The sequence below is a fragment of the Eptesicus fuscus genome, chromosome 5 (genome assembly GCF_027574615.1).
Source record: "Eptesicus fuscus isolate TK198812 chromosome 5, DD_ASM_mEF_20220401, whole genome shotgun sequence".
NCBI lineage: Eukaryota > Metazoa > Chordata > Mammalia > Chiroptera > Vespertilionidae > Eptesicus > Eptesicus fuscus.
Genome location: NC_072477.1, coordinates 92,406,720 through 92,431,516, shown reverse-complemented (window position 1 = coordinate 92,431,516; position 24,797 = coordinate 92,406,720). Strand labels below are relative to the sequence as shown.

The 24,797-nt window shown below is 41.7% G+C and overlaps 1 protein-coding gene across 1 annotated transcript in view; it reads right to left on the bottom strand.

Annotated features, from left to right (window-relative positions):
* Window positions 1–11,075: 11,075 nt before the first annotated feature.
* BEND7 (BEN domain containing 7) overlaps window positions 11,076–24,797 on the bottom strand; it is an 88,367-nt gene continuing 74,645 nt past the window's right edge. The window contains exon 8 of the mRNA XM_054715653.1: window positions 11,076–11,194. Coding sequence (XP_054571628.1) covers window positions 11,076–11,194 — 119 coding nt within the window. The remainder of the gene's footprint in view (window positions 11,195–24,797) is intronic.

Sequence of the window (24,797 nt, the reverse complement as noted above, 5' to 3'; positions counted from 1 at the left end):
GATCTTTTGTATTGTATCTTTGGTCTCTATGTCGTTTATCTCCGCTCTGATCTTTATTATTTCTTTCCTTCTGCTTACACTGGGCTTATCTTGTTGCTCTCTCTCTAACTCTTTGAGTTGTTGGGTTAGGTAATTTATTACCATTGTTTCTTGTTTTTTGAAGTAGGCTTGTAGAGCTATGAACTTCCCTCTCAGGACTGCTTTCATTGTGTCCCATAGATTTTGGATTGTTGTGTTTTCATTGTCATTTGTTGCCATGATGTTTTTTATTTCTTCCTTGATGTCTTTGGTAACCCAGTCATGGTTTAATAACATGCTGTTTAGTCTCCAAGTGTTTGATTTCTTTGGGTTGTTTTTATTGTAGTTGATTTCCAGTTTTATGCCACTGTGATCTGAGAAGATACTTGATATGATTTCTATCTTCTTGAATTTGGAGAGACTTTGCCTATGTCCTAACATATGGTCTATCTTTGAAAATGACCCATGTGCACTTGAGAAGAATGTATATTCTGTGGCTTTGGGGTGAAATGTTCTGAAGATGTCGATTAATTCCATCTGTTCTAGTGAGTCATTTAGGATTGATGTTTCTTTGCTGATTTTTTGTTTAGAGGATTTGTCCAATGGTGATAGTGGGGTATTGACGTCTCCTACTATGATTGTATTACTGTCAATCTCTCCTTTGATATCTTCCAGGAGTTTTTTAATGTATCTTGGTGCTCCTGTATTGGGTGCATATATGTTTACCAAAGTTATTTCTTCTTGTTGGATTTCTCCCTTTAGTATTATGAAGTGGCCTTCATTATCTCTTGTTATGTCCTTCACTTTGAGATCTAATTTGTCAGATATAAGTATTGCAACCCCAGCTTTTTTTTCATTTCCATTTGCCTGGAAAACCTTTTTCCATCCCTTTACTTTCAGTCTGTATGCATCCTTTTTTTTGAGGTGGGTTTCCTGTAGACAGCAGATATCTGGGTTTTGTTTTCTTATCCAGTCTGTTACCCTGTGTCTTTTGATTGGGGCATTCAATCCATTTACATTTAAAGTTATTATTGATAGGTACTTATTTGACGCCATTTTTATTCTATACCCCTGTGTACCTTCTTTGCTTCCTATTTCTTTCTTTTTTTTACAGCAGACCCTTTAGCATTTCTTTCATTGCTGGTTTGGTGGTGATAAACTCCCTTAGTCCTTTTTTGTCTCTGAAGCTCCTGATTTCACCTTCAATTTTGATTGATAGCCTTGCTGGGTACAGTATTCTTGGATTTAGACCCTTCCTTTGCATGACTTGGTATATTTCATTCCATTCCCTTCTGGCCTGATGAGTTTCTGTTGAGAAATCAGTTGCTAGTCTGATGGGGGTTCCTTTGTATGTAACTGTCTGTCTCTCTCTGGCCGCTTGTAAGATTCTTACTTTGTCGTTGGTGTTTGCCAACTTAACTATAATGTGCCTTGGCGTCGGTCTTTTGGGGTTCATTTTGCTTGGAACTCTGTGAGCTTCTTGGATTTGTGTGGGTTTTTTCTTCCCTATATCAGGGAAGTTTTCTGTTATTATTTCTTCAAACAGGTTTTCTATTCCTTGCTCAGTTTCCTTTCCTTCTGGCACCCCTATTATCCTGATGTTGTTTTGTTTTGTATTGTCCTGAAGTTCCCTTACGCTCTCCTCAATCTTTCTAATTTTTGTTTCTAGAAGCTGTTGTAATTGGGTATTTTTTTTCCATCTTGTCTTCTAGCTCACTTATGCGGTCCTCTGCTTCATCTAGTCTACTCTTGATGCTTTCTATTGAGTTCTTTACAGCAGCGATGTCACTTTTCATTTCTTCTTGGTTCTTCTTCATTTCTTCTTGGTTCTTACTCATATTGTCGAATTTGTCTTCCATCCTTTTCAGCCACTTTATGACCATTTCTCTGAATTCTTTCTCTGATAGGTTGTTTGCCTCTAAATCGTTTACTTCCTTTTCTGGTGATGCCTGCTTTTCTTTCCTGTGGGGGCTGTTTCTTTGTCTCCCCATGGTCTCTCTTCTCCGGATGTCTGGTTATATAGATTTCTCTCTCTGGCGTTGATTTAAAGGTATAAAATACAACACAACCAGGCACAACAGACAAGGCACTGAACAGAATTGTATTCACGATATTAATAACCTCCAATAAAGGTAACCACCAGAGAAAGACAAATTGGGGAATAGGAGTGGAAGAGGGAGAGTAAAAAGAAAGAACAACAACGAAGAAAAAAAAAAAACAACAACAAAGAGTGTGAATCTGAACTTGGGAAAAGAGCAGAAAGAAAGAAAAGAAATAACAGAAAAGAAAAAGAAAAGAAAAAAAAAGTAAGAGAGACAAGAATGATACTAAGAGAGAAAAGGGGAGCAAACTATATATATGGGGAGTAAACTCCACTAGAACAACCACTATTCCCAGCAAATTCCAGCAACACGAGCCTGGAGATTAATACAAACTGCAACAGCAGCTAATATCAAGTGAGGCAAAGGAAAACAAAAGTAAAAAACAAACAAAAACAAAGCAAACAAAAGAACCAACCAAACCAACAAAAAGAATAATCTAAACAATCTCATAAAAAAGCATAAAAATTCAATCTAATCAACATTCAAGCAAACAACAACAAAAGGCCCGAGAGAAAAATAATTTTTTAAAGGTAGCGTAGAGAGAGGTTTGTATGGATTTGGAGCAGGGGGTTGGGAATTAGATATATAAGTAGGGTGAAGTTTTAGCAGGGAGTAAACTGAAAAAGTAGGGAAAATCTAAAGCCAGAAAGGGTTAAGATAAACTGGGACCAAAAGGGGAAAGGTTAGGAGAGTGATGGCATAATGTTAGCTTTGAGATAGGGTAAAGCGATTGTAAGGGAAAGATGCAAATCGAATGTAGGACACTAATCCAAAAATAAAAGAAAGAGAAAATCAAATGACATTAAAAAAAAAAAAAAAAAAGTAAAATAATAGTAATAATAGTGCTGATTGAAAATAAAAATGTAATAATTAAAAAGGTGAAAATCAAGTGAGGAAAAAGAAAAAAATATTAGTTTCTTAAGTAAAAGATGCAAAAAATGAAAATAAAAAAATATGAGAATAAAAAATTTAAAAAATTGAAAAAAGAATTGAAAATTAAAAAATAGGAAGACTAAAATGTGCAGTAGCGGCTGTCATTCACTTCCTCTATTATTCTGTTTGGTACGCCTTTTTCCCAGTCTGGGCGGTATTTCAGTTCAGCTTCATTCCAGGGCTCCTCAGTGTTGGAAGCCAGTCCTGCTTTTTAAGCCAGCCCTATCTTAATTTCTCGTATTTATTTTTGATTACACCAGAGACAATTAGCGTTTCAGCCCCTGGGTGGCAGTGTTTCTGAATTGACTTCCGGGCCTCTCTAGCTCTTTTTTCTTTTTTTTTTTTTCCCCTTCTATGGCACTCACTACTGGTTTGTGGAGATGTGCGCCTCAGAGCTGCCTCTCTGATGGTCACACGCAGCTCTGGCCCCAGGTTCCGAAAAAACACCTTCCCCCTGCAGTCTTTCAGGGTTTCCACCTGGGTTTTTCTATGTATTGGGCTTAGCAATCAGAGTCAGAAAGAGCCCAGGTGTGCGGACCGTGGGTCTGTGCCCCAGACTAAGGAGCCTGCACTCCTTTGAAAATTCTTAGTCTGACCCTCCTCGTCAGATTAAAATGAGTTGCTTTCAAGAGGTCACTTCTGTTAGCAGCTCAGAAGACCCCCCTCCTCATTCACGGATCACGGCAGTTCCAACTGCCGCTGATTTTTCTAGGCACAGACCTCCCGGTTCCTGCCGGTCCTGCGGCTGCCACGCTTCCCTCACCCAGCGCCTCCCTCACCCACCGCGGGGATCAGAAACCGCAGCTTATTTCAGACAAAATCTGACCTTTCCGTGGTGCAGTGAAGAGTTTCTTTGAATCCAAATGTTTGCGCTGATAGGGGACCGGTGGTCTGGTGCTCCCAGCAGTTCAGTGTTTGCAGTTGTCGCGGAAAGTCAGGTTTCCACTAAAATCCTCCTTTCCTTGCAAGATGGCGAGGCGCCCGGCGAGCCCGCAGCTCCAGGAGGGGACCCAGCCCCTGTGGGTGCTGCGCGGTCAGAGGAACACTGCCCAGCACTCCCCCGCCTTCTCCTGGAGTTTAGCTGTCCCTTGGCTTGCCCACATACACTCCCTCTGCGAGCCTCTGCTGCTCCGACTCTCCGCCCCAGGAACAGACTCCAAACCCGACTCTATTCCGTCGCCATTTTCCTCTCCGAATCTCAGATGAGTCTTAATGGAACAACTTCACTGGTGGCAGCTGGTGCGGGGGTAAACCTCACTGGTAGGCCACCACTGGTGCGCACGTAAGTCCCAATAAACCCATTTCTTTCACAGCCAGTCTTACAGGTTATTTCTTCGGAATCCACAAACACTGAGGTTTTCTGGGACCTCAGCACTTTGCACAACAGGAGTGAATTCACACATGGTCCTCATCAGCCACAAGTAACTTGAGGGCTCTGAGGTTCGGGTCCTGTGTATCTCCCAGGTGTTCAAGGGCTGTTAAGTCCCAGTCTTCACTCGGCATCAGGACAACCTGCAGAGCTTAAAAGACCCAGGTCCCACCCCAGAGCTTCTGGGCCAGCAGGTCCAGGGCAGGGCTGGAGATTTTGCGTCTGTAACAAGTTCCCACATGGTGCTAATGCTGCCTATCTGAGGCCCACACTTTGAGGGCCACTGGTTTTTGGCATCACCTCCTTCCAGCTCTTCCAGCCCTGCCACCTGCAGCAAATACCTCCACACTGAAGTGGGGGCTCTCAGTGAGCTCAGTGGCTTTCATTATTCTGGGGATGGTTTGAGTTCCATTTAAGTCTCCTCGAATTCTTTTGGTGAACTGATGGACAGTGGAAAGTGAGAGGAAATCAGGAATAAAAAGATACCAGAGCTGAGCAAATGGTAGCGACAGTATTTAAACTCTGGCCATTCAGATGGCAAAACTCCATCTTTTATCCATTCTGTATGTTCTCTTGGAAACGCTTTGATAAAAACCAGTGTCAGGTAGAAGATAACAACAGCTACTTCCCAGCCTCTTTCTGGCAGTGGTTGGAGATATTTCAAATGAGATGGTTCAAGTAAACGCTTACAAGGCCTGACATAGAACAGCGTCCCAACACATTCACGTGGAAGGACCTCCTATGGCACAGAGATGAGAAGCACAGCTTCTGGGTCAGGGTGTCTGGGTTTGGGTCCTGGCTCTGCCACTTATTAGCTATGTGACTTTGGGCAAGTCAGTTAAGCTCTCTGTAACTCGGTCTCCGCATCTGTCAAGTGGGGCTGATCAGAGTGCTTCCAGGATTATAATGGGGCTCAACTGAATCACTATCCGCACAATACCAAGGACAGGTCCTGGCTCATTAGAGGCACTCAATGAGTATGTGCTATTATTCCTGGTTGAATGTTTTTGTGCATACTAAGTAGAAAGAGCCTTGTAACCCCAAACACTCATTGGGGTTATTGTGAACACTTCTCTCCACGGAAAGTGGGAGCAGGGGGTCACACGTCCTGGGTTCTAATCTTGCCTAAAATCTGCTCCTTAATTATGTGAGCTGGAACAAGTTGCCTCTTTTTCTCCTCTGTTAATGAGGATAATAGTATCTACTTCTTAGGATATTTTGAAGATTATATGAGTTGAACTGTATGTTAAGGTGTTAGCACTGTGCCTGGCATGCACGTGTCCCCCACGTGTTAGCAGGTTTTCTCAGAGCTGTCACAGCATGTGGGCTTGATGGCCACAGGTCAGTTTTCCGAAGTACATTACCTGTGAGGTCAGTGCAGAACTGCGCAGGTGCATAAGCCTGCGGGAGGACAGACTATCACCCTGACTGCTTAGGTTCTTGCACTCATTTGTTAGAGCAACCCACCCGGTGTTTTATGTTTCCGGGGTGGTCATTCTCTCCAGATCGCTTGGCCCTGACGGAATTGTGTTTTGAACTGATGTGTCAAGTGCACTTATACCTCAGATGGATTTCTTCTGGTCTTGCAACTAATACATTTTTTATAAAGCACCCAGTTTCCTTTCAAGCTACAGAGAGGATATCCTTTTTCTACTTTTTCTGTCAAGCTTCAGAATGATTGTTTTGCCCTTCAAAGTAAAGCATTAACCTCCAGAGTCCTGTAAATAGGTCCAAGGTATATATTATTGAAGCAACAAGGGGTTACATGTTATTGGAGTAATGAGGAGGTACATGTTACTGGAGTAATGAGGATGTATGTGTTACTGGAATAACTAGCTGAAGTTTTCACTGGCACTTACGTGATATTTCAGAAGCCTGTATCATAAGAGTTTACATCGATATTTCAGGTATTCCTAAGAGTACGTAAGAGGGGAGCATTATATATATGCAAATATGTAGACCACTAAGCCTTTTTCTTCCTTTACCTTTATTTATTTTGAAAATGGCATATGTTCAATTTAAAAAATGTACATCAATAATCTTTTAAAGTCAGAGATAACTATTGTTAACAACTTTCTATTCTTTTTCTCTGTGCATGCATACAAATATTTCTTTTACAAAATTGGCCAGGCTGATGTTTAACACACCATCTATACCTCTTTAGAACTGTTGGTGGCTTTTGGTATATATTTTTCGGACTGCAGTTTGTCAGTGTTTGTAGTTACAATTACAATTAAATCCAACTTTATAAAAATAAATATGTTTCTGAAATTTAAAAAATCCAATCAGGTTGAACATACTAGTATTTTGCAATAAATATATCATGAACATTTCTCCATGCCATTAAATATTCTTCTACATTATTAAAAAATTTAAAAATAACTTCCTCATTGCAAAAGCAGCACATGTTCATCACAGAAAAATTAATTTAAGTAAAAAACAGGAAAAAAATTTTAAAGTAACCATAATCTCACCATTGAGAGGTAGCCATCATCAAACATTTTGGTGTGTGTTCTCTTAGAGTCTTTTCTAGGAGTATGTATATTAGAAAAAAAAATCCTGCAGTCCATATTATTGTGACCTGCTTTTTCCAATTAATTGACTGTGGATCTCAATGTACACTACTTAAAATGGCTGCATAGTATTCCACTTTAAGGATGTAGTATAATTTTAAATATTTTTGGATATATGCATTAATTTTTTTAACCATTTAAACTATGTTGTGATGAACACCCTGTGGCTTAATCTTCGGGCAAATCTTTATTTCTTTCAGATAAATTCCTTCAAGTAGAATTGCTGGGTCAAAGGTGTTAAATTTTATTTGTATTGCCAAACTGCCCTCAGAAATATTATACCATTAACACGCCTATCAATACTGTTCACCAGAAGAAACACTGCTGATACTTTTCTTTCCATTTTTGCCAATTGTGTAACACAAATATTTGATATTTTGGGTTTAATTTTAGTATTTTAATGTTTATTGGCCATTTGATTTATGAGTTGGATATGTACTTTGTACTAAGTATATGCTTTCTTAAAATCCATTTTTTCTACAAATACTTTTCTTATTTTTCCATTTGCTATTTAATTTTGTAAAATTTTTGAAGTATGATTTAAAAGTTTTAGTTAATAAAATGAATTAATTTTTACTTGATAATTGCTTCCTATGGTACTATTTTTGGGAAATCCTTTATCTCCTCAGGCTTATTATAAATATTAATTTAAATTTCTAGTATTTTTATGACTTGTTTTACTTAAATCCTTTAAACATCTGGAATTAATTAACACATATAGAGTAAGGTAGAAGTGTCTAATGCTATTATTATTATTTAATAATCACTTTATTATTTATTTTTAAAATATATTTTTATTTATTTCAGAGAGGAAGGGAGAGGGACAGAGAGAGAGAAACATCAATGATGAGAATCATCCATCGGTTGCCTCCTGTACGACCCCCACTGGGGATCAAGCCTGCAACCCTGGGCATGTGCCCTTGACCGAAATCGAACCCAGGACCCTTTAGTTCACAGGCCAATGCTCTATTCACTGAGCCAAACCAGCTAGGGCTATTTAGTAATCACTTTAAAGAGATTATATATTCACAGAGTTGTGCAGCCATCACCACTATCTAATTTTAGAACATTGTCATCATTTCAATGAGAAACCCTGCATCCATTAGCCATCACTCCTCATTACTGCTCCCCCTCTTGGCCCTAGGCAACTATTAATTACCTACTGTTTCTATGTATTTGCCTATTTTAGACATTTCACAGAAATACAATAATAGAATATGACTTTTGTATCTAGTTTCTTTCACTTAGCATAATGTTTTCAAGGTTCATCCATGTTAGCATGTATCAGTACTTCATTTTTATTGCTGAATAATATTGTGTGGATATGCCACATTTGTTTATTCATTCATCAGTTGATGGGTATTCAAGTTGTTTCTACTTTTTGGCTATTATGAATAATGCTGCTCTGAACATTTGTGTGCAAGTCTTTGTGTGCAGGTGTTTTCAGTTCTCTTGGGTATATACCTAGGAGTGTAATTGCTAGGTCAGATGGTAACTCTAGAGGAACTGTCAATCTTTTCCAAAGGGAAAAGCAATATTGAGGGTCCAATTTCTCCACATTGTCACCAATGCTCCTTATTGTCTGGCATTTTGACTATTGCATCTTTGTAGGTTTAAAGTGGTATCTCATTGTGATTTTGACTTGCATTTCCCTAATGACTTATGATGCTATCTTTTCATATGCTTTTTAGCCTATTGAACATTTTTATATTTTTGAAGAAGATGCTGTTCTCATCTTTTGCCCAATTTTATTTATTTTTTAAAAGCAGCTTATTTTTTTAACACACTTTTTATTTCAGAGAGGAAAGGAGAGGGATAGAAACATCAATGATGAGAGAGAATCACTGATTGGCTGCCTTCTGCATGCCCCACACTGAGGATGGAGCTCACAATCAGGGCATGTACCCTGACCAGAAATTGAACCGTGACCTCCTGGTTCATAGATCTACACTCAGTTACTGAGCCACACCAGCCGGGCACATCTTACTTAAAAAAAAAATCCTCTGATTTTAGACATACTAGTAGAGGAAAGGAGGAGAGAGAAACATTGATTGGTTGCCTGTGGTACGAACCATGAGCACCCTGACCAGGGATCAAACCCGCAACCAGGGTATGTGTTCTGACTTGGAATTGAAACTGTGACCTTTCGGTGTATAGGACAACATTCCAACCAACTGAGTCACACCGGCTAGGGCTTACCCACTTTTAAATTGGGTTGTGTGTGTGTGTGTGTATTTAGTGTTTTTTTAAAAATTGATTTTAGATAGGAACGGAGAGAGAGAGAAAGAGATGTAAGAGAGATATATCTATTGATCAGTTGCCTCCTGTATGCACCCTGACAGGGGATCAAACCCACAACCTGGTATATGCCCTGACCAGGAGTCAAACCTTGACCTTCTGGCACACTGGAGGACGCTCCAACCAACTGAGCCACACCGGCCAGGGATTTTGTTTTTGAATTGTAAAAGTTCTTTCTATATTCTGGCTTTTCTTCTGCATTCAGTTTTTCAAATGAATTCAGACTAATTTCATCAACTTCCACCACCTCCTCCTTCTCACCTCCTAAGTTATTGGGTATTTTCCAATTAAAAGTAATTTCTTGGTCTTTGAGAGTTTGTTCATTTTCTAAAGCTGTGTGTTATGATGCAAGCCTCGGCATAATCAAGGTGCATTTCGGCTTCTGCCTTTAGTATGGTCAACAGCCAGTGTCCAGGAGTCAGTCTAACATTTAAAATACGCCCACTCCGCCCTAACTGGTGAGCCAGTCCCACTGGGACAAAGCAAGGGAAAGACAGCTCCCAGGAGCACCAAAAGGAGGTGGATGGGATAAACACACTTGAACAGTACATGACTTAAACCACAGAAACAAACACAATCTTTGTTTTTTGTGTTAATCCTCACCGGAGGACATGTTTTCCATTGATTTTCAGAGAGAGTGAGAGAGGGCGGAGAGAGGAAATGGATGTAAGAGAGAGACATTGATTGGTTACCTCTCCCACACACCCTGACGGGGCCAGGGAGTGAACCTGCAATTCAGGCACGATGAGCCCTTGACCAGGAATGAAACCCAGGACCCTTCGGTGTGCTGGTGGATGCTCTAACCGTTCAGCCGCACAGGCTAGGGCAACGAGCACAGTTTTAAGGGCTCCCCACAGCTGTAGGTACATGTTACAGGGAGCGTCAGTGACAGGTGGGAGTGGAGGAAGGTGGCATTGCTTCACCCAGTGAAACATTTCTCCTAAGGACGGTGCAATGTTACTGTGCTCATCACAAGATGGGGGTGGGGTTAGCGTGGGGTTGTTAATCGAGTCACTTCTGACATTCCCTATCCATTGGTTAGAAATCCATCACTTTTGGAGGATGCTAAACTCAGTGATATGCAGAGTGTCATTTATTATTCCCTTTCTCTCTCCATTGCTAAAGTACAGCAGAAAGTAGTTTTTCTACCAGATGTGCAATTGGCCTCCCACTTCATTGAACCAATTTAGGTCACTCGATTTCCTTTGTAAAATTGATTTTTCTCTCCATATTCACATTGAGGGCCCTTCACATTTTCAATCTGCAGAGCAGCGTGGTGGAGAGAAGGCACACCTGGAAGTCGAGAGGGCTGGTTTCTGACCAGCTCCCCCATTTAACACATTCGCATCTGTTTCATTTTTAGAAAGTATTTTAAAGGAATCATCTAAAGCCACTTAGCTTCAAAATTTAGGTTAAAAATATCCTCCAATTTCTCAGCATTAACAGATTAAAAAAAAAAAAAAAAAAGGCAGCCCCTGCCCCAATTTAAACGGCCCTGGAGTATCCAGTGTGTCTGGGATATCAATAGGAGCAAATTACATCACACTGTGGGTTTTCCCACCGGGCTCCATTCCTAGATCACTCTTTGGCCTTTTCATTAACTCTTCTACATTCTTTTAATTTCACTGATAACAAAATGGGCATAAATAAACAAATATACATATGTATGTAATATACAGTATATATATTTTAGGAGGCATGATCAGTTTCATGCTTCTGCAGTTACAAAATGCAGAGGTATTGATTGGTGTCAATTCAAAGTGTTGCTTTAGCTTTAGATCATTAGTTATCAATTCTCTCGGAGCCATCCAGCATCTCTTTGGTGGGTCCACTGACACAATTTCGCCGCCATTTATGAAGAGTGGTGATGTAGGGACAATGGAAGTGCATGTGATCCAAGACTACAGGAAGGAAAAGGGAGTCGTGTAGTCACTAATGCTCCCCATCTGTCTCAGTCCACTCTTGCTGGGGCAGAGGGAGAGGGGGCGTCCTGAAATGTGCTTTCCCCAGGGCCTGAAATCTTAATGGCCTTACAGATAAGAGCCCTGACATCCCGAGGCTTAGATTCCAGAGGAAAAATGGATGATAAAAACCACATAAATAGCAAGACAATTTCAGAGAGTGGCGAGGGTCACTGTGACTAGATGGTGGAGACTGGTGGTTACTTGTGAGCTGATAGTCACGAATCCCCTGGAGATGATGAGATTTAGTTGAGACTTGAATTATACGGAATGAATAGTGCTTCAAATCTTGATTGCCTCTAGTTTGGGACAAAGCTTCCACGTTTAAGTTCCCTTCTCTAGTTCAGGAACACAACGTGCCTTACACGAGGGTGTTTCCGGGGGTCATAGTCGTTCGTGAGTGATCGTCAGAATGAGCTCCGTGCCTGCTGTACCAGCCCCTAGCCAGTGCCATGCATACCCCGAGTGTTCAAACGCTTGCTGACTGAATGAACGGAATAACATCTGAACCTGAACTTGCATGTCATCCTCCAAATCGCTCCGCCCAGTGTTCCCGGTCTTAGCCAAGTAACACCCCGCGGTTCCCCAGGCAGAGACCTGTGTGTCAGCTCCAGCACTTCCTCACACTGATTCCAGAGCCCTTTGGGGCTGTCAGCCAGGCAGCTCAGAGAACACCAGTGTGTGGGAGCAAGGGCATATCCCAGGGACCTTGGGCCACGTAATGTGAAGTGGGCCCCTTACAGATAATTCATGGCACACAGGGCCACATGAAGCCTGGGGGACACTGTGGTAGGAGTGGCAGGCTGGTGCCAGGCTCCCAGCCTCCACAGGTGCAGGTACGGGAAAGACTGGCTATAGTTTATTTAGATTTCCTACTTTTGCAAGCAAGGCACACTGCAACCCTCTTCTGCAACCCAGCTGCTCGCTTAGGTAGCTGTTCCTCCCCACCACCCCACACCTGGGAGTGCTCTAGTCTAGGCAGGGGAGCTGGGAAAGCCTGTGGGATGTAGGAGGGGCAGGTACCAGGGAGGAGTAGCACCCTCCTGTGTTCAGAGAAGAAAACTAAAGCCTTTCTGTTTGTTTTTTAATATATTTTTTTATTGATTTCAGAGAGAGGAAGGGAGAGGGAAAGGGAGATAGAAACATCAATGATGAGAGAGAATCATTGATCGGCTGCCTCCTGCACGCCCCACACTGGAGATCGAGCCCAGAATCCAGGCATGTGCCCTGACTGGGAATCGAACCATGACCTCCTGGTTCATAGGTCGATGCTCAACCACTGAGCAATGCTGGCTGGGCATAAAGCATTTATGTTTTAACAGCCACTTTGTATGGGAGAAGATTGACTTGTCCTTCTGATGTGTTGTTTCCATAGAAGCAGGGCTTACCTTTAAAGTGCAGATTATAAAGCTACCTAATTCATGTAAAATGAGGCTTCAAGCATATCAGTGCTTAATGCGTAAGTGTTACTGGGGGACTTGCTGCAGCCACTGATCTGGCTGCTGGGCAGAGCCCGTGGCTCACCACGTTCGAAGATGATCGTTCTGGTAGCAATTTAGTTTATTCTTAAAAATTTATCTCCTTCAGAAGGAGATAAAACTTCTTGGGTAAGATCACCAGAATATTAATAAATACCTTTTAATTAATGACTAGCATCGACTCCTCTTCATAATCACGGGAGGAATGGCACACAGGCATGAAACAGGCACTTTCAATTAAAGTAATTTATTGTATCCTTCCAGAATGGGCATAAAGAGCGTCTTGGGGATTGATATCACAACACGATGTCATACACCATTCTCACCACTAGCCTTGTGTTGAACTTTTTTAAAGAACATAGTAATTTTAAAAAATCTAAATATTTACATATTAATAAAACATATATACAGAAGATTGAGACATTATTCATAGATATGGAATAATTTGTTTTTGCTAAGAAAGCCTATAGAAAGGATTTCTGAATAAAGTCCGAACAGTAGTCACAGTAAGTAAACACAAATACAATTTTAATTTACAAAATATGATTTCACTCTTGCAGTTGTATGATATGTATTTCCAATTTGGGGATCCATTGCACATACTCGTGAGTTGAACAGTCCCCACCCTCCTCAAGGGGTGAACACTCCACGCTGTCGCCCGGTCTTGGAAGGACGTGCTCCGAACGCTCGTGGTGTATACTTAACAGATGCCACAGTGGGAAGGTGGATGTTTCTACCTCTATTAGCAACACAGTCATCGTGTTGTAATAGAGCTGAAAGGGCACTAATTAATCTTTCAATTCCCTTGAGAAATACTTTCTTCTGAGAGGCAGCAGACCAGTTTGAAAACATATGTTGCAGAAAAACAAAAGCCCTGTTCACAGTATCTCACAGCCTTGGTGATCAGAGGGGCTGGTTTCAGGGGAGTGATTACCAGCTCGCCTCGCATGTAAAAGGCTAACTAAGGGTGTGATGGAAACAACCACTCTGAACCTCCAAAAAGACGACGAACAAAAGACACACATATATGAGATGAGCTGTCTAGCAGTTGGATGGATGCCACAAGCCACACCTAGCACCAGCTTCCTGCCACTGTTGGTTAATGAGCTGGTCTTCAGGGGAAAACAGATTCATCCCAGAGCTCCCTCCTCGCTCAGGCTTAGCTGTTCAGTGTGATGTGGCACCAGTACCTTGGACAGGGGAGTAAGGCATTTAGGTGCTAGGCCTGGGCAGGCCAATGATGGGTTACCTGGCTCTGGGCAACCATAACCCTCACTCCCCAGCTGCCTCCCATAGTCCTACTAATAAGGGACATCTACAATAACTCTGAGCTCTAACACTCTCTGACTCAATAAAATAAGTGCTAGGGAAATGCATTAAACAGTAGCACGGTAATTTCCCCCGCCCTGGGGTTTGGTGTTTCTAGTTCACATTTCTTTCAAGTTTTGGCCTTTGGGTCAAGTGCCAAAGTTCCAAGGTAATTTGCTTTATGAAATAAATGAGGTGTAAATGCAGTGTTTCTAAATAAAATGGTATTTTAAATTCACCATCTTATGAGAGAAAGGAATCCAGACGCAAATATTTCCGTAAAACAAATATGCACATGGCATGATATCTCTAAAATGAATCCAGATTTTCATTTGTTGGATTTATATAAAGTGGAGTGTAAGGGTACTAGGAACCAAATAAAATACGTAACATTAATGAAATAAGTGTGTGGCGGGTTGCCAAAACACTGAACCACTCACTCAGCTAAAACCATCTGTCAAAACAGCTGGTAGATATCAAGTAGATAACTGCTTACTTTGAGTTTCTCACCTTTCAGTGAGTTACTTTGTCACTGTGTGAATACCACCTCCTAAAAGGTTTTTCTTTCCTAGGAATTCACATATCACTTGCCCTTATCCTATATAATGAAGAGCTAATATGCTAATTAGACCAAACAGCAGAACAACCTCTTGGATGAAGCCGGGACTGCGAGGGCCGAGGCAGCCGGGGCTGCGAGGACCAAGCCCCTTGCACGAATTTCGTGCATCGGGCCTCTAGTTCAGTTATAAATGGTTATTTTGGGGGAACTGATGTCACAAATGATTTCATCTAACAGAGTAGGGCTATCCTGTCTCCCAAAACTTCTTTTTCATCTTTTAAGCTGATGAAGGTCTAATTAATTTTAACAATTGCTCCCTTTTCAGTACTGGAAATTGCCATTCTCCTTTATATAGCATCTAAGCAATTTATGTTAAAATAAATACCGTATGCTTCGAAACTCCAAGTATTCACATTGAGGTTATGGACAAAAACAGGGAAGAGAGAGCTGCTTATTTTTAATGGACAATGAACTGGATCAGATGTTGGACTTCAAGGGTGATAAATCAACTTTAGGAATGATTTTTAAAAATCTTATACCAAATTGGAGGCTTGCTTATCACAGTTGACAAAGATAGTACATCAAAACTACTCAAACAGGACAGGTAAACTTCACAGAACACTCACACTCTGCAGTACACTGAAATGCTAATGTGGATCTTTGAGGAAATTCAAAGGGAAGAGGTGCGTATGCTAATGAGCATTGTCACTAAATGAAAGTCTAGGCAGTGAAATCTGGCTCTGTGTCTTCCTTGTTTTCTCTCCTGGTGTCAAATATATTACCTACAACAGAGAAAGAAAGTGAAGGGAGCACTCCTCTGAAGGCAGTTGTACACGTCCCTATGACATGGCTGGAGGTAGTTTGTATACGTGAAGAACGGTGTTGGTGAGGTGTCTGTGTTCCAAGACTGTAGTTGTGCTAAATAAACAATTGTAGCCATTAGAAATTTCTAATGATTATATTTGCAAGGAAGCTCTTGAATGTGTGTCACTTAGAGAATGTCCATATGTTGTCCAGTAACAGAAAAGAGCCAAATAAGTAGGATTTACCTGTAAAGCAGATGATCATGCAGCTATATTCAAATACGTAATGTGTATGAAAAATCGTAATTTTTCAATTAAAATTAAAAGTGCTTATTAGGTTAAAAAAATCCAACTCAGGAAACAAAATTTTATATATTTGATCTCCACTGGCTAAATCAAATATAGAGAAAAGTCTGGGGGGAAAAATACCCAATAATGATGGTCTCTGGGTGGTAAAATTAATTTACATTTTCTCCCTTACACTTTTCTTTATTAATGTTTAAAACGTATGTAAAGGAATGCCAATTGATGACAAAGACTGGTAGGCCCAGCTGAGCTCTGCACTACTCTATTTCAAATTCAGAAGCCTCCTTATCACATTTTAGAAAGCACTGTTACGATTTTACTTTCTCTATGCTCTTTTTTCCCACCACAAATTGTCCCCAAGTCCTGGAAGGTTTTTGCCATCATCAGCCACACTCTCCACACCTGGCTGCAGGTGGCTGGCCTCTGCCCGTCACAGTGGGCGGGGCTCTGAGGGCGGGTGTTTGTTCACCACAACCTAACGCAGTGCTGATTCCTGGGAGCTGCTCCAAAATGCTCACTGACAGGGTTGAGGGAAAAGAAATTAAGAAAATGTTTCTCCACTATAAAATCTCTATCCATTTTTGTTAAGTCTAGACACACAAGTTTGCTTAAATGAAATGGATTGAAACAAATGTCATTTGGCTGCCAGACTATAACCCTGACCTGCTAGATTCTGATTCATACATTTACACTCTCCTCTACCCTCCTCAATATACATGAATTTGGAAGAAAAAAAGACCTGAAGTTAATAGAAGCATTGTTAAATCTTTAACAGCTCAGATAAACACAATAAAGGAAGTCTGGCCAGTGAGCCTCACGCCCCAGGAAGAAGCGCCTGTACAAGTAAGGTGGGGTCTCCTGGGGTGCACGCAAGGAGGGAGAGGTTAGTAATAGCCTGGTATTCAGAGAAGCCACCAGACTGGGATTTTACTTCGGTGGCAATCAAGAGACAGGCTACTCTAACCAAAATTATTTAATTTCATTACTACAGATTTTGGGCACCAATCTGGGAATTCTGTTCCCCCTTTTCTAAATGATAAACAGTATTTCTTTTTATCATGCTGTTTAGTAGTTTGTTAAATGTCTGTCAAGAGTCTAGTGAAAAGACCTAGAGGGCCATTCTACTCCTGTCTTCCTTATGACCTCACAGCGCTGGGCAGTATTCCAGAAAGAATTCCATGAGTTTGAATCTGCAGTGGACTTCGGGGGACTTACGGTGGACATTTTAATTGTGGAGACTATGGGACAGTGAGATGGAATCCTGAAGGGATTAGCACATCCATCAACTCTTGGGATCTTTAAGAAACATGCCGAGGAAAGCGGGCTTTGGCTTAGGTGTAAGAAAGCTATGCGGTGTAATGACTGGGAGTCGAGAGGCCATCAACAGCTGTGAGACCTTGAGAAAGTCATTTAGTGTTTCTGGGCCTCAGGCTGTTTTACCTGTAAAATAAAAGGACTGGATAAAAAGGAGGCATGGGACTAGATGATCTCTAACGTTCCTTCACTCTCAGGGTCCTTGAAACTCTTTTCAGTTCCGTGAGGGGTTCTACCATCCCGTGTTCAATTTTCTCATCTGAAACTTCTCTCTGCCTCCATCTTCAGGTATGGAAACACAAAGGGAATGGTTTTCAAGTAATAGCAATTTTTAAAAGCCCACTGTGTCCGATGACAGTGAGGATAGGCAGGGCAAATGCCCTGGGGCAATGGGCTGGAGTGGGAGGAACCTGGACAGCACAACCAGAGCAGCATGGTATTCCTCCAAGGGGCCTCCCGAACGGCACAGTTTCATTATTATTAGTTGCGTCTTCTGGGAATGGGCCAGGGGTGATAAGCGCACGGCTATTCTGAGTTGTTCTGATATTCGGAGGACAGATGGGAAGGAACAGTAGAGATCATGCATTTCCATTCTCTTAATTCATAAATGTGGAAACATAGCCAACCCTGTTCCCCCTTTTCTAAATGATAAACAGTATTTCTTTTTATCATGCTGTTTAGTAGTTTGTTAAATGTCTGTCAAGAGTCTAGTGAAAAGACCTAGAGGGCCATTCTACTGAAGAGAAATCCCCTTTATGTAATGATTATATGGTAAAACTTGATATAAGCAGGTCCTTTGTCATTTGCCCATTGACCTGTTGCTTAGCTACTCAATGGCAGAAAGCACTGTGTTATTTACATGGTTGAGCTCTCTCGCTACTCCAATGTTCTCTGACATATGTCTGTCCCACACCTGTGAACTCTTGGTTGTCATCTCAGGGTTAAGTGCTATCAATGAACACATGACCTGGTGGTGTGCTTACACGGACTAGCTACTCCATTCATATTTGCTGATTTCCATTTAACCCTTTGCACTCGCTTGCTTTTTTCTCAATTCCTTTATTCTAATGCTAACCGTGTCGAGTCACACTCGACATCCGAGTGCAAAAGGTTAAAACTTACCAGCCCACATCTAGAGGAGAAAACACGGAGTTCAGAGGATTTTTGGGGCAGCTGGGTTTTGTGGGCAGAAAATCTTCATGCATTCTTTTGAGGGCAGGCAATAGAGTCATGAGGCCAGCTGAGGAATACATTGTTTGCCACATGGCCTGTGGATTAGACACCTGTCCCTCTGGCTCTCAGGTATGAACTGATGCAGAGGCAGGAGACCAGGGTCAGAAGGATATCACTTGAGAGTGAAATAATGTGGTCAGAATTATGTCTATGGCTTGATATTGTAGCAGAGGCTTCAGTGAAATGTTGCATTGGGGCGATCTGGTTATAACACGGGTAAAGTGACACCCATGCCAGATGCACTGGCGTATTCAGTCACTCAGTTACAACACGACATTCACTAGGCGCCCACTGTGTGAAGCGTTGTGACTGCCTGCCGCTCAAAGCCCTTTGGAGCAGGTGGGAGAGGACAGAATGGACATGGATTTCATCATAAAACTGGTGATCCCTGTTCTAAAAGGAAATGTCATATCATGTTAAAATATTTTTGAATGTCCAAAGGTTTTGGGAGGCAAAATCTTGTGACACTAATTTCTTAGGACTCGCTGTTCTGAGGTTTGTAAGAATATAAAACTGTGAGAGAAATGGGGCTTTTCATAGTCACTGTGACAAATATGTCTGAACACAGGGCACTGAGCACCTCTGATTGTAGTCTGGGTCTGTTACAGAAGCATTCTGCTCAAGCATCTGCATCTCTAACGTTAAAAACATTTTCAATGCAAATATTTTCCTGTGCTGTATTTTCCAGCGGGTGATGAAAATGTAAATGTGTTTTACCTGTTGGTGGTAGAGAGATGCTGTCCAGTCTTTCATCACCGTCAGCTACCTCTGCTGGTTACAAACATAAAACACAAATCTCATTAGTTTCAGGGAGCACATCCATTTCACCAATACAGTCACACAATTTAAAATCTCCACTGCTAGGATGCATAGGAGTTTCACCTTTCTTTTCCCTTTCCAGCTCCAGCCAGTTCACATTACGGATTTTAGTACCAATATTTAAATAAGGTATTAAAAAGATGAAATAAAATCAATTTTCCTGTATCAAATATTTTTTATAGCTTATGAAGCTTATTCTATCAATCATTGATGATTTCAGTGCTTTTCGCTTATTTACATTGGCTTACAGATCCACCCAGATTTGGGGGTGAATTGTGGACATATGATGCATGAGGTTAGTGAATTCTTGCGGTAGATGTTTGCTTGTCATTTCCAGAACCACCCTGTGGGGCGGGCTTAGGGAATCTTGAGAATGACTCTTTCTTTGGAGATCACTGGGAATTCAGACTGTGGAGCTGGCAATCTAAGTTGGCATCAATTCAGTCATGAAGAAAATCAGAAGGAATAAGCACTTCTTTAAAAGAGCCATCACTTCTGTTTTAAAATGCAGACCTTTGCTCATCTCTGATATACTTCAATCTCCTTATGAATTTTCCAAAGGTAGATCCTTCAGTCACAGAAAACCTTCCACTAAACCTAAACACAGGTGCCCATATGTCTCCCGAGAACTGAAGGGCTTGTCTGTCTCCCCAGCATGCTACAGGACAGGTCAAAACATGTCATCATGGCCATCTGCATAATTTCAGCAGTGCTCCTTGTCCCAGGGCTAGTGGCTCCGTGGGGAGTTCCCTGCATGTGTGCATGTGAGGCTCGTCAAATGAGGGCTGCATTTGTATCACCTGGTAATGCTCAGTTGGGAAGCAAGCTAGTCCTATGTTCTTGTGTTTTGTTGCTGTTGCTTTAAACACAACCAGGGTTCAAAGAATTCCACCCTAGTCCACTCTCTCACATCTTGTCCTCAGACTGAGACACACTGACTCAGTGACCCACTGTCTGCCGACCTGCCCAATCCACCACAAAGAAAAAACACTGAGAAGAGAAAGACTAATCAAGACCAATTTTGGTTGGAAAAGAGTAGAAATCCCTAAAAATTATGTTGCAGATGAATATTTAACAACAAAAACATTCAAGTCAAGCAATAAGACAAATGGTAAGAATAAAATTTTGTATATAGATTTATAGATAAAATACAGGACAAACTAAAATATTAGTAGTGTTTCTCTGAATGAAAAGCTTATAGGTATTTAAAATTTTGTTCTTTGGGTTTTTACAATTATTCTGTATGTTTAAAAAATAAATAACAAATATGTTATTTTTATATTTAGAAGATATTTTCTTCTAATTAGTTTGATTGGATTTGATAGGTAGATGAACCACATGATAATATTTTCATTGTCTAGGACTAAACATTTTTTAAAGTATATTTTTATTGATTTCAGAAAGGAAGAGGGAGAGGGAGAGAGATAGAAACATTAATGATGAGAGAGAGTCACTGATTAGCCGGCTTCTACATGACCTGACCAGGAATTGAACTGTGACCTCCTGGTTCATAGGTCGACGCTCAACCATTGAGCAACACCGGCTGGACTCATTGTCTAGGATTTAAATGATTCTCCAGCAATAATAATAATAGCAATGCTAGCCATCATCATTTTTAGATGCTTTCCATTTACTGAGCACTTGACATACATTGAGTCATCTAACCCTTAGAAAACCCCACAAGGCAGGTCTGTTATTATGTCCATTTTAACAAATGACACTGAGACAGAGAGGGTAAGAAATGTACCTAAGGTGACATAGCTAGTAAGTGACACTGCCAAGGATTTGACTCAGGTTTATACTTGGACTCTTAATCTCTTTGCTATTAATCATCCAAACATATATTGCATATATGACTATGAGTTAATTTTTAAATCTTCAAGTTTCAGTTCATTTTATACTTGAGTAATTTTCTCCTCTTTCCATGTACAATACCTTTTCATTTAGTTATAACAAAAATCGGTTTTAGGTATGAGTTGATCTTCCCTTTGTAATTAAGTTACCCTCACTTTGAAAAAGCAGGCCTGTGCAATTATGTGTTTTAGGAAGAACAGAATATATGTAAACAAAAACATGTATAAGTTGGTATATACCAGCTGCATGAACAGGGCACAGGGTCATGGAGGAAGAACATGACTGTGTTACTCAAATTAATTATAACATCTGTCAACAACAATGACCTCACCATCTTTCTTTCCTAGTGACAGTCAAATTGTAAAATTTGGAAAAGATTGAGAAAGTCCAATAAAAATGCAATAGCAGTGACAGTTTTACTCTTAGATCTAACACACACACACAATTGCAATTTCAGCTCTGAGGAAATAATCTAATGAAAATGATAAAAATCCATACCACGAAAGGAAACATTCCAGTTATAGAAAAAAATTATTACATGTAATGAGAGCCCCAAATGAATTTCTGTTTGGCTTCATATAACAACCTTTCAGATCTGCATGGGGCACTTTTTCAAGAGGCAGTTCGAGCCTTCTTCCTCTTTTTTTGTTGTTGTTAAGCCCCACCTGAGGATAATTTTTCCATTGATTTTTAGAGTGAGTGGAAGGGAGGGAGGAAGAAGGGGGAGAGAGAGAGAGAGAGAGAGAGAGAGAGAGAGAGAGAGAGAGAGAGAGAGAGAGAGAGGGAGAGAGAGAGAGAGAGAAGAGAGAGAGAGAGAGAGAGAGAGAGAGAGAGAGAGAGAGAGAGAGAGAGAGAGAGAGAAATCGATGTGGGAGAGACATTGGTTGCCTCTCTCATGCTCCCTGACCAAGGCTGGGGATTGAACCTGCAACCCAGGTACATGCCCTTGACCAGAAATTGAACCTGACCCTTTTCTGTGCCGGCTGATGCTCTAACCACTGAGAACACCGGCTAGGGCAGTGCGAGCTTTCTTGAACAGTGAGCTGATTAGCTTGCCCAGGTGGAGTCTGTATCTAATTCCAGGAATTGAGCCAAATATGATAAAAAAAAAAAAAGGTTAAAATTGTGGAATATCTATGAGACACTGTTTGGATTATTATTTGGACCAAAAATAATCAAGACCAAAAGCGGGAGAACAAGTAATATTTTTGGGAAGCCTCTGAGTTCCTATCAGCCTGACAGTGGCTCTAGTTCCCATCTGCTGGGGTCCCACTTTGTTGCTTGAGGAGAATGAAGTGTCACAGGATGTGAAAAAATGGGGAGACAAACCTATCTGGCAGGTCACTGCTGATGGGCTGGGCTGGTCTGTGTGTCAGGGTTGGATTCTGTAGACACTTTCCACATTTTTAAAAAAATCCTCACCCGAGGATATGTTTTTTTTTTTTAAAAAATTTATTTTAGAGAGAGAGTAAGGGAGAGAGAAAGAGAGAAAGAGAGAGGCAAACATCAGTTGGTTGCCTCCCATATACCCCAACCGGGGATTGAACTAGAAATCTGGGTATGTGCCCTGACTAGGAATCAAACTGGCAATCTTTAGGTGAACAGGACGATGCTCCAACCAACTGAGCCACCCAGCCAGGTGGCACCTGCTAGAGAGGTTCTGTTAGCATCCAAACCCACCGGTCAAAGTGAAAATGTCCAAAATCAAATGTGATGAGAACTACAGAGCAGGCCACACAATGTTCTGGGCACGTGCAAGGCTCCCCAGAAGGGAAGGGCTGGGAACAGTCTACGGTTTGGGACCCATTCTGTAGAAGCGGGCATGGGTGTGTGGAAATGAGCCTGTGCCATGTGATTCACTAATACAAATACGGAGTTGGTTGAGAAGTGTGGTCACTGGTCAGTTTGTGGGACAGAGAAACAGGAATGGGGAAAAAAGTCCCTACTGTGTACATGTGTGTTTGTTGGGGGGAAGCGGGGAAGGGAATGGAGAGCAGAACTCATAATAATTTGTCTTAGCATCTGAAATAGGAAAAAAAGGTGTGTTTATGTATAAAATATATAGTATGGGGAAAGAGAATTTAAACGGATCTTCCTATTTCAGTCACATGGCCCACTGTCACGAAGGCCGTTTCTGTGTCTTTGAGAAAAGGCCTCTCCAGTACACTCAGCAGACACTCAACAGTCTCCCCGCCATTTGTCTTCAATGTTTCAGGTCCTTCAGGGACTTGTAATCACCTCCAGCCATGGGCACACGTTTTGTCCACAAAGCCCTCTCCTTCCTCTCTCTGGGTTTCTCTGCAGCACCAGGTTAGTAGCATCAGCATTCTGGACTTAAAGTTCTTTTCCCTCAAGCCCCCAAGGAGCTCCAAGCATTTCTCCGTTTTCCATTTACCCTACCAGCCCATGTGAGACAAGAAGGGACCGGCACGCTTCTGTGGATTCTGAGTGGAGGAATGTGCTAGCCCACCTCAGACTGGAAGTTGGTGGCACAGGTGGGGTGGGGTGTGGAGAACCAAAGGGTAGCTGGTTCTTGCTGCTTTGGCCCTTTGCCTTTCCTTTGGGCCGAGTATTAAATTTAGGTCTCTTCACTATGACAACTTTAGATCTCTCTCAAACCTGAATATTAATATCCTTTTAGGGGGATCAACAATCATCGCCTGCAAATCAATAGACAAATGGAAGTTCTTACATACCCAACAGTCAAGATTGCCAAGGCAGAATTTAGGCAACACAAGACCAACTTAATACTAGCAACCACACCGCTCAGGCTACACACTTGAAATACGATTTGGGATATAAAACAGAAGAGACACAGCACTCAGTATGGTATTAGTGCTTAAGCTTTACTCACTGTGTAAAATGATTGGGCAATTGTCTTTGATAACACTTGTCATTTACTGTAAAACATGATTTTTCACCCCAATCCTTTCCTGGAGCCTGAAATCTAAAGGGGCTAAAGTAATACAAAGAGCCTGGCTGGTGTGGCTCAGTGGTTGAGCACCGACCTATGAAGCAGAAGGTCTCAGTTCAATTCCCGAATGGGGCACATGCCTGGGTTGCAGGCTCAATCCCCAGTGGGGAGTATGGGGAAGTCAGCCGATGGATGTTTCTCTCTCATCAATGTTTCTATCGCTCCCTCACCCTTCCTCTCTCTGAGATCAATAAAAATATATAAAAAAAAAAATAAAGTAATACAAGGGGCTTTGTGAGGTGGCCAAGGCTGAGGCTGGAGGCCTTTAGCATAAGAAGGCATAAGAGACCCTGCTGACAGGAGCGGATATAGTGTTACTCAGTTAACCTCCCCTGGTGAGGTCAGGCAGCATGACACAAGACTCCACCTTTGGGGGAGGAAGGGAGAAGAGAGGAGATTAGGAGGGAACTCCGAAGATGGGGATGCAGAGAAGGAAATACGAGAAAGGGCTTGAGGAGGAGGAAGAAAGGGCACTCTGGGACAACCATGTGAGCGGCCACAGGCGTATCCTAAGAGGCCCTAAGGATCTTGTTCCAGAGAACAGAGCTCAGGGACGGTGCTGTCCTGGGGGTTTCGGGGTAAGTATTTGAACCTCAAGGAAGGAACTGATGAAAGAACATTCTCCAGGATCTCACAGGAACTAACTAGATGAGCTAAACAGTAAGACTTTTTGCCGTGGACTATTTTTCCTTCTTTCCCACCGATTGATTCGCTGGTTCATTTGTTGGTTCCAGGCTGGGCCCCACAACGCTTGGGACAGGAACATGACTCAGAAGCCATCTGTGCTCCTGAGGCTCTCATGGTCACTGCAACAAGCAGGTGGGTGACTCCTCCGGTGGCAGAAGACTAAAGGGCTGCACTGCCCGTGAAGGCTCCAGGGAGAACTGCTGCTAGG